Below are 14,350 nucleotides of genomic sequence, written 5' to 3' on the forward strand. Positions count from 1 at the left end.
CTCAAGCGCCTGCTTTCCTTCGTGTGTTATACCTTTACGTACAATTGCACACTTTTAATTACACCAGCATTATCACGTTTTTAAGTCGTTTGCTGAAGACTACAGTGAAGGTGTCAATAGATGAGCCCCTGTTATAGCGCTTCTACACTGCTCCGCTCCATACAGTGGGGTTCGAGAGGGTGTCTTTACGATGGATGGATTAGTGAAGCTGAAGTTCCATACTTCTTCCTCTGGTTTGTGGTGAATTTGTTCTAAAGCCCCTGCAAAGTTAAAAAAGTTAAAAACAAAAAAGTAAGCAAGTGTATTACGGGCATACGTTCAAACAGGACATAATCGGTAGTCATACCATCATTAGCATATTTGTAACATATATAATCCATGGTTTCCCATAGGCAGAAGCCACCATCCACGAAGCACTCAATTTGCTAACGCTTCTCAGGGGATTGAATGGGACGATGATGATGCTGTAAGAACAAAGGCACACGCTACCACACACCGATACATCCCATTTTGTCTGCTTTTCAGGATTTGTTCATGTGCTTTTTACGGAACAGCAAACAAAGCTTTTTCACTTTCTACAACCGCATATGTGGTTAAATGAAGGATGTATTGAAGGAGTTATGCAACAAAATTCATAGGATCAGTGAGTCCGATACATCAATCTATTGTTTTATGGTGAAGAGCAAGAATGATTAACTTTGGAGAAGTATGATTAGGTTACTTCATGATCCTTTAAAATATTTTCAGTTGATTACACTATAATGAGCAAGCTTGACACATTTTGAGGATAATCCGACATTGTCGTTGTTTGAATTCGAAAAACGTTGTTGAAGTAAATATATATTTATCTTTTTAACAATTCATTTTACAAAACCGATTCAGTTGAACCGAACCATTCAGTTGTCCATGTACATTATACAATAGATTCAGATGGGCATTACATTATGGAGTAAGGGGTCCAACTAAAAGTAAGCACCACACATTCGTCGTACTAACTATGTTGGTGCTCAGCGAAGTCACCAAGATAATAGCTTGACTGCTCACAAGGGTAGAAGTACTGAGATAACGCTCTTGACAGGCACCGTTCAAACGGCATCAACAGAACATTTAAATCACACAGAAAAGTTCATAAATGAATGCCGTGTGGGAGTGATAAGAGAATTGATTTTCTCTTATGGTTTTTCTACCAACGATTTTGTTCGAAAAAGTTGGAGGTATGTTCAGTTTTGGTTGATTCTCCGCTTACTAATACTTATCTATTTTGTCGGTTGTATGTACGGGCTTTGACGTCCAATTTGCTCGATGTTTTACAAGTTACATCCGGACGGCACTAATAACATAAGCTGTTTCCGCATTCTTTTTGAACTACAATTTCCACTCATCTCAGTTCGGTAGATGGTTTAGTGTAGTTGAAGGATTATGTTGCCCGCATCATTATGTTGCATTGCCTGCATCGGTTGCTCCACAAGAATCAGTTTTTGCATGAGACAGCTTTTGGAGATTGGTGTTAGTTGACGTAAGCCACACACCACTTTCCCTCAAAGCTCTGGGTTACCGGAACCCACCCTCCCACACTGTGGAGCTGGTGCTCCGATATTAAAATGCGTGCCGTATGATTTCCTAGCAAACTTTCCTCCTCGGCCAGTCGTATAATGAACCTGCGGTCATCACAACGTGGTGGTTGTGGAAAAAGACATACATTACAGAGACGCCTCATTAAAATCTTCACCACGTGCACCTCACTGAGCTAGCAAGCTGCAGGACAATATTAAATCAAGTAGTCTTTGATTTTTAATTTTAACAGACAGAAAGTAAAATTACCTACTTCATGTTAGCGCATCCCTAACTAATAGGAAGCATCTTGCATTGTGTTTTGTTACGAAAAAACGATTAAAATTTCTTGTAATAGAAACAAGAACACTTCACAGACATGCGGAGGTGGCTGTGGAGGATATGTCTGCGTACCGGACGGCTGGTTGAACAAGCCGTGTTCTAGTTGTAACTTGTGGCCTTCAGCTTGAGGGCAACGATTTATCATTGCTTCACGGTGGTTAAATTCTTTCGTGACCCGCACCGGATAGTTGGAAGCTTATTAACCCCTTGTCAAAACAGAAGTTAGTCTACCGACCTCTTCAACCGAGAGCCATGACCCATCCTAGCGGCTGTCATAACTTTGCACTGGAAGGAGTGTAACTACGCAAGGGTAGTTGGTACAATAGGTCATCAACTAGCCAAATTCTGTTAGCTGTAGTAAGTAGAGGTGATTGATGAATCTGACATCCAGTTTCCTTCGTGACGGACTTTCGAATGTTCGAGATAGATCGCAATCGGGCTGCTATTCAAAAGGATGAAAAATTAACAAACCGAACGGTTAATACAGCTTCTCCCCGAAAGCAAAATTGCCTGGAGATTGTCTTAAAGCAACGGATTAGCAAGTGGTTACGAATTTTGGTAAGTGTAAGTGTAAAGAATGGTTTCTCAATTTTCAGGTATATATTGCGGTACAGATTATTGCCCTAAAGGAAGGAATTGCGATTGGCACCGCAAACAAGAACCGATTGACAGTCGCGGACCGTACCCGTAGCTCTGACACAAAGATTGCCGTGGGTTGTGGTGCGACAGTTAGCACCGGTAGGCCTGCGATAATTGTCCAGAAGTTCGACTTTGAAACTTCGAAAAACAGCCCGCTGAAAAAATAATTAAGTCTGTTTGTGGTTAACCATTGGGGCAACGCGTAATCTTGGGCAATTGCTTTGGCTTTCGTCTTTGGCTAAACAAACATGGTATCTGTACTTACGCACAGCTAGTGTTCACGTGCGTAAGGTTTGTTTTAAAATGCGTAAAACAAAAGGTTCTCTAGAAAAAAATCTTCTAAGCGAAACATATTGCTATGGCACCTACTGTAGATAATTGACCTAGCAAAAGCGAGCTCACACGACAATATTCGGCCGGCGGGCTTCATGTTTAGTAGATCGCGCAGACGGGCTCCGCAGATCGATGGCGTCATAAGCCGGCGCTCTGCACATGGTGGTAGGCATGCGGGAATATCTGTACACGCACAGGGAGGCTACTCGTTTCGGTCAAACGAGCTTAAAACCGAAGCCCAACTCGTCTGGCGGCATCATTTGGAGGTGCGTTGTGAACGCGATCGGACACAACGATCCGCCGACAGGTTTTTTTGTGGCCCGTGTAGCTGTAGTGTGTGCGTCCGTGTACCATTGTGCGAACGTGTATGTGTGCAAAGGCTCTCACTTTCGTGGGACCATAGCGAAGTAGTAAGCCAACATTCGGAATTACTTGACGACTTATTCGGAACAAGAAGCAAACAAATCTGCGTAAGTGAGCATTATTCTTATAAGTTTTCGCTTCGGGTGTATGTGTGTTCCTAAAAAAATGAAGTTGGTTTGGTAAAAATGCCTACAAGACACCATTTTGTGCAAAGGATAGTTTTTCGATTAGTGACTTTTTTCTACTTCTGTCATCGATCCTTCAAGAATATTGAATTTTATCCGAATATCAATATCGACACTTGTACATCTGGTTAGGCGTAAAGTAAGGCGGAACTAACAGCTACAGAGCTGGGCACGCGATGCTGAAAATGAAATGCAGGAAATAGTGCATCGGACATTACGTATGCAGAAACCAGTTTTGTCGGTTTCGCATTAGGAAACAGACGATTCGAATGCGCGCAACAGTGGTGCAAGATTTATTATTCACCCACACCGGGACGAACTTGCATCGGAAGGTTTCCTGTTGCAAAGCCAACGGCCAACGCTCCGTCCAAAGCTTATCTGGGTGACATAATGTTTTGGCTGCTTGCCAACATGCCAACTCCCTGTGCAGGGTACTCGGTGTTTAGATCCGGTACACACTCCCGCGTACAGGCAAACAGGTGAACAGGACGGATTAAGAATATACCTACTATCAAGTGCTCAGTGTAGAAAGAGGAAAAAAAACGATGCGATGCAAATAATGCATGCTGCAGGTCGAGAAGCTGCAGGTCGCAAAGCGAGCATGTTCGGTTTTTTGCTTATTTGGTGACTCTGAGTGATTATTCGGTGGTTTCCCGTAACTTCTCTTCTGCTTTTTATTTCTAACACTTGCTGTCATGCGGGAGCATCATCTTTCGCATTGCTGGCATTACGTTAAAGCATACCCTAAAAGCAATCCCTCAACACGTACAACAATTCATTTCCATGCAGCACAGCATTACTAAGGCGAGTAGAATTCCACTCGGGTGCATTTTCCCGCGGCATCACAAACAATGCCTGTGCCGGTGGCATATTGTCAACCGAAATTGCTCAACCACACTCGGGATTAATTGGACCGAAACCCCGTTGCGAGGAAGCAGCCTTCGGTGTGTATCATTTTGACACTATCCTCTGTCACTCACACTTATGTCACGCGACACGTACAAAGTGAACGGTCTTCGTGTGTAATAGGAGTGCGTTTGATTTAGATTTCGACGCAAGCCTCTTTTATTTTATTGCGCACCTTCAACGCACCGCACCGAAAAGACGCGAAATGGAAGCCGGTACGATTAATTGCATGCGGGTTGTTTTGAAGTTTAGCTCGCTGTACAGTGAGGTGGTTCGCGAAAGGTGGACACAACGGTTTTTAGGGGGATCTTATTGATGGACAACCCCATTTCGAAAGCTCATAAACTCAGCATGATTTAATTTACAGCACATACTTAAACAATATCAACTCTGCATTATCCGAACTGTCATGTTCCATGTGGCCCGAATATTAGAGTCACGACCTTACTCAAGACATTTGTGAGTAGATGGACTGACGCTTTAAGTGGATCACACGGCGGCCGACCTGTTTTTACCAACGGGCACATCGGCTGTTTTCGGTTCGGCTTCATCGAATAACTCTCGCGTGGCTGCTTGGTGTGGAGTTGGTTTGGAGGTACAGTAAACGGCCGCCAATATCTGGGCGCAAGGCCATCGAGTTCGACTACTGCGAGCATAGAACGCGTTCGTGCGTGGTACACGACTGGCTCAGGAGTCTAAAGAGTTTCGTTCTGCATTTGCTTCTTCTACGTTTAGGGTGTACCTTTGATCAGGCGGATTGTGCGACCAGTCTTGTACGTGGCAAGGTCAAATTGAAGATTTAAAAATGACCAATAAACCAGCAAAAAAATGGTTTGCATAATCGCACTCCACGAATTGGCAGTAATTTGCACGAATAAATATGCAGCTGTTGCAGCCGGTTGTGGAAAGTTTGGTCTGGGGGTTTCGAGTGTAAAATATGTAATTCCAACACCCAGCAGCATCCACACAATTTAAAATTGCTTTTTAAATTATTCGTGACGGGGAAGATTTTACATTCAAATTAAACTTTTCTCAAAATGGTACGGAAACGGTGCTAGACTCCATTAGAATAACGTTTTTTTGGTCGGATAAATGGCTATCGGCAGTTACGGTCCAACAGATTCTTTGTGTAGCGCAGCAACAAGCGCCCTCTAATGAACGCAAATTTAACACTACCAAATTGTAAGTAATCTTCCAACTGGCAACGCAACCACCAGGTTGGGCTTGGGACAAAAAGAAACAAGAATCCATCCACTTTTTCAGGTGAAGGCCGTGTAATTATGTTAAAGTAATGGTGCACAACATAATGCTTAATTCCTACGCCGGAAGGTTTCCCATTTCTGATAGAGTTTCCTCCACCAGCCTGGGTCGTTGTGTCGAAATGGTTTTACTATCTGCCATGGTAATGTCCAACCACGGTGTCCAACCAACCTGGTTGCAACTCCCATTAGGGATCCATGGTGGCTGGAGGTCATACGCCCAGCACATCCGGACTTCCTTTGCTCCATAGAGAGCATGTTCCGGTGAATAAATACGCTATCAGTCAGTTTTTGGAGAGCTCTGCCGTACCATGTTGGAGCATTGGCAACCCTAGTGACAGTCGTTGTAGTGTTTACCGTAGGATCATCGACATGGAAGTAGGATGTTTCCGAAAATTTTCCAGTATGGTGAACATCGCATGGACGAATCAACATTTACCAACAGTAGTACGGTGTGTCTTGATTTTGATGTCTTTGCTTCCCTTCGGTATATCTGTGTGCAGCTTCCTACCCAGCAAAACAAGCACTCGTTTTAGCTTGAAAATATTCCATCCAACGCGCGCTCTTCTGTACAGTGGACACGAAGGAAAGGAACTCGTAGTAAATCCAGGAGAAGAAAATAATACAAACACGACTTGCATTTTGGATATCAAAAAGGCAACTTGCGACTCCTCTGGGTTTTTATTTGCCCGGATTTTGCGTAGTTAGGGATCGTGTGATTCAACATGCAAAAATCTGTTTAGTCCTTTGTGCCGGACTGCCGGAGACTGTTTATGTCATTGACATTTTTCTCCAGCAACAGTAACTCCCTTTTGTTTGATAAAACAACACTTGTGCGCATATCTCTCTCTTCATCTGACTGGCTACGAAACGACTTGGAAAATGAAAATATTATATGAGACCGAGCAATTTGGACAACAAAAGCTCTAGATGTGATCCCAACCAAATGAACAAACAAACCAACACCATTGCTTTTGACCGCTTCGCGAGCAAGTTCAAAATGCTGGCAAAATGGTTTCTATGCCGAAACAAATTATTAATCAAAATTGAATCTTTATTAGTGCTTTTCCAAGGAACCGACTGAAGCCAGTACACTTGGAATCCGATTTCCTAGTAGTCGCCATAACGCGTTACCTCTAATGTATTTTTTTTGTTTCTCGTTGGGAATGGTGGTGCTTTATTAAATGTTAAACCTCCGCCAATGTGATCAGCGGGATCATAACCTGTTAGCGGGGAAGATTTTTCTAAATAAGAGCTTCATATAACTCGGTCTAGCTCGATGTCAAAGCGTCCATTGACATTGTTCGCTCCTGTAAAGGGAACCATTAACGTGCTGCCGCTCCACACTGTACGAGAACTTCGCTTCAGATCAGACTCTGGATAAATTTGGCGACCCGTCAACTGCGTGCTGCAACATAAAACCACCACAGGCCAGTGAATGAATTAGTGAAGCAGCTGGGAAATGTCCCAGTAGTTGGTAGACGATAAAAAGGTATCGCATATTTCTGGAAGGTAATTAGCTTTCATACCCTGTTGGTTTTGTCTGCAACACGGAAGGTAGTAAAACTCGCAACAAAAGAGAGCCCGTATTATGACGGTGATTTTGAGCGAAAGTCATAAACCCTTGGGTGGTTTTGGTGGAAAATTAAATCCTTCCAGTGAAAACGTGCACGGCATTTGGTGTGAATGCTGCACTACTACACCATCCTTCATATGAAATGGCGCGTGTATGAGCAATGTATGGCTAACATATTAGGGTGGGTGCTGTTCGTGGGGAATTTAAGGGTTTCGTAAAGAAACAATAATCCAATCCAATTTATTAGTATTCTTTTGGGTCATATGTCCACAGACCTTACATCGTTTATAGCCAGAAAAAGGATCCTTTAACCCGCAGCTGATGGGAATTTAACATTTTCCATTTTATTAAATCTCTTACCAAAGTTTCTGAGTGGAATCGATCACCTTCAAACACTCCGCAAGGCTTTTGGGAGGACGTGAATGAGAGCAGGTTGTAAGCAGAATGTAGCTATTTCAGTCATAATTGAATGTGACAGATGTTGTAAGGAACACATAACCCCGCGGCAATGTCGCCCAACCCACAGGTGTCCCCTTTTCCGATTGAACATGGCAGCAGGTACAAAATGGTTTGTCATTTATCTCAAACCAAGCCAGATATTGATCCGATCACACCAGGTGGCCCACGTCACGTCCCAATACCTTAACTTCCAACTCATGGCTATCAGCCGGTAGAGGTCAAAGTTTTCCCAGCTGGCCGTGTGCTTTCCGTTGTTTGAAATCTTTCGAAACAAATTACTTTCCTTCCCGTGGATGAAAAAAAACTAGTCACAAACTAATAGCATTCTTTTTTCCACCTACAGCGCTCACAACTAAAGGAAGAAGAATGTCAGACGGGAGATGCTTGTGGTTGGCACTGGCCGGTGTACTGCTGATTCTAGCCGTGATTACCGGTCCGGTGGGTAGTCATTCGCCGTTCAAGAAGGGACCACAACATGGTTCGTTCACTAGAACGTCAGCAGCGAATGGAGAACGTGGTACGGTACGGGAACGTGAGCGAGAGCGCGAGCGGGAACGCGAACAGGAACGATTGGCAATACCTTACGTAGGTCCACTGGTGGGACTAGAAACGAACGGAAAGCGAGCTGCCAATGACTTCGTTGAGGATGTCGGTAAGAACGTCTTTGACACCGTATACCACTGGAAGATGATCGACTTCATGTACCCTTCGCTCCAGTTGCGTAATAATGCCATCAGAACACGGTAAGAAGATGATGGATGCGATTTTGTTCACGATCCTACTGATATGTCTAACCACTCCACAGCGAATTCATTCCGGAGAACAATCTTCCGCTCGGTGTTGATCGATTCCGAGACCGGTTGTTCATTACGACACCACGATGGAACCCTGGGGTACCGGCCACTCTGTCCTATCTGCCACTGCCTGCCCAGGATCGTAGCCAACCGTTGATGCCGTATCCGGACTGGAGTTATCACACGTCACCACGCAACCCGGACTGCTCCAAAATGATGTCGGTGTACCGCATCCAGGTGGATGAGTGCGATCGATTATGGGTGTTGGATGCGGGTGTAACCGACACACTCACCAACCTGCAGCAGGTCTGCCCACCCAAGATTATGGCATTTGACTTGCAGAACGATGAACTTTTGTTCACGTACGTACTGCCAGCGGAACAGGTAAAGGAGGACTCACTGCACACGAACATTGTGGTGGACGTGCGCGACGGCCAGTGTGATGATGCGTTCGCATACGTTGCCGATGTCTGGCGCAACGGTATCACCGTGTTTGATATGCGCAAGTTCAAGAGCTGGCGCACGACGAACCATCTGTACAACCCGAACCCGCTCGCCAGTGACTACAACTATCAGGAGCTTAATTTCCAGTGGTCGGATGGAGTGTTCGGTATGTCGCTCGCACCGGTACACCGCTCCGGCGATCGAATGCTGCTGTTCCACCCGATGTCCAGCTTCATGGAGTTCCAGGTGCCAGCCTCGATCCTGCGCAATGAAACTGTATGGGAGGGATTCGGACTGGCGGCGAAGGCGTTCCAGCCGGTGGGCACCCGAGGTCGCCTCGGACAATCGTCAACAGCCGGCGTCGGAAAGAACAATGTACAGTTCTTCACACTCGTCCAGCAATCGGGTGTCGGTTGTTGGGACCTTGGCAAACCGTACAACCGCAACAACCTCGGCGTGGTGGAGAAGAACGCACAGAAACTAACCTTCCCGAACGACCTGAAGGTTGACCGAGAGCCTCAACAGTCGCTGTGGGTTATGAGCAACAAGCTGCCCGTCTTCCTGTACGACAAACTCGACTACACGCAGACTAACTTCCGCGTGCTGATGGCGGACGCCCGGAAAGCTATCGAGAATACGGTGTGTGACCCACGCGTACCGCCAAGTTTGGCCTTCGATGCTGCCCAGCTCGAGTGTGAGTTGGAGCTGTAAGAAAGGGACGTGGAGCTGGATCCACGTTCCAATTTGCCTTCCCTTCCACCGACTACTAGAGCTCCCAATAGCTTCCCTGACACGGGTGTGAAGCCAAAACTACCATTACTTCGACAGTTGGACCAATTCCCGAAATGATCCTTATTTATCTACCTTCGGGACTTCCAAACTTTATCGCACTACCCGTTCGAACTACAGAACACCTTCGAGCGCGGTAAGCCATTGGCGAAATACATTCCTCTACCTAAGGTTTATGGCACGCTTCTACCTTCACTTAAAGGGCAAGTCAATAGAATCCGAAACATTCTTTAACATTTCCACCGCTAGGGATGAATGGGACGAAATGGATGACAAAGTTTCCCAAAGGGGTCGCAGATATATATATATATATTCCGTGTAATGCGGATGGAAACGACACAACAAGGCTTCGGAGACGCAAAAGGCGGGGTTTAATCAGGACTTGTGAATGCAACGAACAATGTGTGCTTCTTATTGCTCCTTTTGCTGGAGAAGTCCATTGGACCAAAGTTCTTCGCTCGCTATAGCTCAACGTTAATCATCTCCAAGCGGAGTTGCATCGTTTCAATTGTGAAATTCGGCGGATAGGTTAGCCGTCCATGTGTACGGTACCAAAGGGGAAAACGTATCATTTTTCCATCGATACGTCGGTTCCCATCAGTGCAATCCAGAAGACATTATTGCGCGCCGTAAACTGTCAGACGGACAAAGATGTTTCACCTGTACGAGAGGGTTGGAAGTAAATCCGCAAATAAGAAGACAGGGCAGGTTGCTATCAATTCAGTATCGGTCATGGGGTCGCGAGTGGGATTGCACATGTTATGATAGGTTTGGCTCAGCAAATCATGCATTTCACCGAGAGTTGTTTTTTTTGCTGGAGTTGGAAGAAAACAACGTCCCGATGGTCTTTCCACAGAGATGGATTGTTATCTTTTGCCATCTGGATCAATGGATGATTGGTTGCATGGGATTGTGGGTGTACGTGTGTGTATGTGTGCGTGTGTGAAGGTTATCTTCGCATATTTCACTCAAATAGCGGAATTCATCCAATTCGACTAAGCGACGTTGATTCAGTTACTGACAAATAACGGAACACATTTTGAAGAAAATTCCAATTTCGAAATTTCATAAAAAAAACTCTTCACTCTTGAAAAAAAATTGCTACCACTCGCACCCTATTCAATTATACACAACTAAATTCGATGGGAAAGTATTTTGTTATACGATTCCGGACCTTGTTGCGGCTATGCAGTTTATGCGCATTATGCAGCTCGTTACCTTTGTCATACTTTTCGAGTGCATCACTCAATGTTGACGTCGTGCAACATAACGACGGATTGCGGCAGCGCTGTTTGTGGCTGTATTCCTGAATTCATCTTCCTTTCAACAGCATTCAGAGTATTTTAGCTGTTTTACATTTTTGATTCAAGCCAGCGTTCATAAACTGAAGAGACGGATGAACCGTTAGCAGAGATGATTGTGTTGAGTTTGTTAATTCGACGTTGCGAGTTATTGCATCAAAGCAATTAACTATATCCCGGTAATATGAATACCATCCAATCAAAGTTTTTGGGCAAGTTTAATAGCTACCAGAGAGTAACTACCAACGCATTCCTTTGCTACCTGTGCTGAGTATGAAGGACACATTTCGTTAGCAGATGAGCGTTACTGCATTAGTAATGCAGATATAATCATTAATACGTTTTACCTTTAAAAATGTTATGTTATATATATAAATTGAGTGTGTTGATGGAGACATTACTAACTTATGCAATTAAACCAACCTTCTTTTACAACATTTCCACAAATTACTTTAATTTGATTCGTATGCAAGCAACATCTGTGGTCGGAAAGTAATATAAGGACCACAATTGGTTGCGGTTCCTGTCTCATTTATCGTCCCGATTAAAACACTTTCGCCTGGAGAGTATATTTAATAATGATAAAACAAATGGAGTGCAGTGTTCATCACCACAAAATGGGAATCAATTTTTGATTGCAATAATTGATCACTGAATGTTTCGTGCGCACAATTGCAGGTCACAACTTCGTTGAGTGATGCTGAAATAATGAATGATTTTCGAAAAGTGTGGCGTTTTAACATGCCGTGCAATCTGTCATTCGCTAGTCTTTGCTGGAACTTTTCAGTCTTTGCTCCATAAAAAAAACGTTTCAGAGGAACACAGGAGGACATCAGGAGTGTATCGAGTGTTTTGAGGAGTGTCGCAAATGAGATAGAAAATGTTTTCTGGAATGTAATTATCTTTAAAACGAAAAACAAAACATCTCACTAATTGTAATACATTTGCGGTGAGCAATCCTGGTCACGGCGTCATGAAATGATAAATGATTCTGTAAAAATTGGGTTTCAATTAAGATCACATTAAATTAAGCATATTTAACATCTCCCCATGTTTCATGTTAATGTTTGTCTTTGAAGATAAAATGTAACATTATCAACCAGTTTTATTCCATGAGATGACGAGGAGAAACAGGGAAAAAGCCTTCCTGAATATTGTTATCATGGGTTTGAATGGGGATTTGACGAACTCGGAAGAAACCTTGCAGTTTCTTTACGATTTATTTTCGGTGCTATGTGGCTCATTCCATAAAAGATCATTTGCTAACACATTCATGGAGGAAAGTGCGGGGTACCTATAGAGATACCTACTTATTTTTAAGGGTTAGCGTGTGCCTTTGTTCCAGGAAGAAGATTGAATTGATTCATCAAGAAAAACCGACTCTCATTCACGAATGGTTAAGGATGATGTGGAGGTACGGCACGGGGCTCGTATTGGAGAATTGTAAATGAATAATTCATTATGTGAAATATGATGAAATTGGCAAAAACGTTCTAGTATCAAGTTTACAAGGTGCCGTTTACCGTTATAACACAAGGTTTAGTGGTAAGCGGATGGGTTTACAAACTAAATCTACTGCCCACAGAGCAGTGGTTTTGAGACGTGCTTCCGGCAAATCCATAAACCACACGAGCTTTGCTGCAAGGCAAACTGACTTAAATCTATCATCAAAGTTACAGTACGGGCAAAGTACGGATGTGTCATTGCGTAGGCGCAACAAGGCGTAAACGGAAAATTAATCCTATGCAAGTACTGCCAGTAAATGTTCTCAGGAAAACCACGTACGGAAAAATAACCAAAGTGGCGTAGCCTTTTTCTACTCGTGTTTTGGATATTCCGACTACCTTACCGACGGAACAAAGTTCGTGTGCATAAGAAATTGCGGCTTCTTTCTGCTTTTCCCAGACTAAGTTGTGGGTTTTATTGAAAGTTGTTTTTTTTTGTTGGCTTAGGGGCAAGGTTTCCTTAGCACTACTCTAAGAAATGATTTATGGTATGACTTTTGGTCGGACGGAAAAAGACGGAAAACAAACGAAAGTCTTGATCACTCGTGTGTGTGAGTTGAATTTTAGCAGCTAGAAGAAATTGAGCAGCAAAATTCGAGAAAGTTGTAGGAAATTTCCACTTCGAACCAAGAAAAGCATTCGGGAGCTGCTCCGCCAAGGCAGTGGAGCAGTACAGCATATGGAATCTGTTTAACTTACGACACTACATCAGCTTGCGGGAAAATCTCGCACTTCGGTTTGGAGTAGACTTATCGTGGTGTTAGTCGATGCTATTCTCTATGATTCTTTTCCTGATAAAAACGATAAAACGTTATAAGTGAAGAACGTGCCTCACAACTCAGATCACACTATTGTATGCCATGCGTAGCATAATGTGCCCCCGATTTCATCGAAAGGCAGGCCATTTTCTCCAACTACCACATTAACCGCACCGCAGGGTCATATTATTGTCCCAGCTAGGTCTCAGCGCAGTGGGAAGAATTGGGAACAATCGTCAATGATTAAATCTGCCATTGTAAATGACAAGACGATTGGTTTCGCTTCGGGATTTTGCTTTGTGATGTTTCATTTTGTTTATTTCATAAAAATATAATAAAACACAGGGTGAAAAATATGAAATGGAAGAAAACAGAATCAAAATGATGCTTTCTGTTATGCGCCAGCCAATTGGTTTCTCAAATCATGACAAGATGACAGTATAAAAAAGAAAGCCCTTAGAAGCAATGTAAAACAAAAATGCAGAAATTTAATAAGACAAAAGCATCAAGAATGACAGACAGATCGTCGTTCTGCACTGACGAAAAGATTAATTCCATAAACCCTTTCTCGGGGCGTAATAAACAAAAAATAGGGACGTACGGGTAAGTTATCGTCACCACAGTGCTGCCTATCTAAGAAACGCTTATTTTACTTTCACAGTCATAAAAATAGATTCGAACACGCAGAACATGAAACACGGAAAAGGACATTCAAACAATCTTATTGCGATGGAGCGTTTGGTGTTTAAAAGAAAGAAAGCGAGCAGCACAGAAAATGGCACAAACGATACTATAATATTGTGTTAAATTGAAAAAGATAGACCAGAAAAAAAGAATAGATAAAATATCTCATTTTAAAATGTTCCTGCTAAAAACGAGCGCTAAATTACGGGCACATGCCAACGGAGAACTCTCCGATCTGGTGAGTTCAATTGGTGGTGTGTGTTAAATTGACATCCACTCGATTAGAGAAATGTTTGAAATTCGTTTTGGAAACGATGTGAAATATCTCCTACAGTTGGATAATGTAAGCAAAGCACAAAATGTACGCGGAAGAGTAATAGTAATGAGTGGGATTACTGAATATTGCGATAGATCGTTTCAGAATACAAAAAACTAGAGCATGTTCAGTTGCATAATGGAGTT

At 43.3% G+C, this 14,350-nt stretch overlaps 2 protein-coding genes across 2 annotated transcripts in view; one reads left to right on the plus strand and one right to left on the minus strand.

The window, feature by feature from the left end:
- Positions 1-153: 153 nt before the first annotated feature.
- LOC128305018 (germinal-center associated nuclear protein) overlaps positions 154-14,350 on the minus strand; it is a 37,814-nt gene continuing 23,617 nt past the window's right edge. Inside the window, exon 4 of the mRNA XM_053042292.1 lies at positions 154-260. Within this exon, the coding sequence (XP_052898252.1) occupies positions 252-260 (9 nt within the window). The 3' untranslated portion in view covers positions 154-251. The remainder of the gene's footprint in view (positions 261-14,350) is intronic.
- Positions 3,117-9,814, plus strand: LOC128305013 (protein yellow-like). Its single transcript, XM_053042285.1, has 3 exons — positions 3,117-3,335; positions 7,957-8,356; positions 8,419-9,814. The coding sequence occupies exons 2-3, from the start codon at positions 7,980-7,982 to the stop codon at positions 9,560-9,562; spliced, it is 1,521 nt and encodes a 506-aa protein (XP_052898245.1). The 5' UTR covers positions 3,117-3,335; positions 7,957-7,979; the 3' UTR covers positions 9,563-9,814.

This window comes from Anopheles moucheti, chromosome 3 (assembly GCF_943734755.1).
Source record: "Anopheles moucheti chromosome 3, idAnoMoucSN_F20_07, whole genome shotgun sequence".
Lineage (NCBI taxonomy): Eukaryota > Metazoa > Arthropoda > Insecta > Diptera > Culicidae > Anopheles > Anopheles moucheti.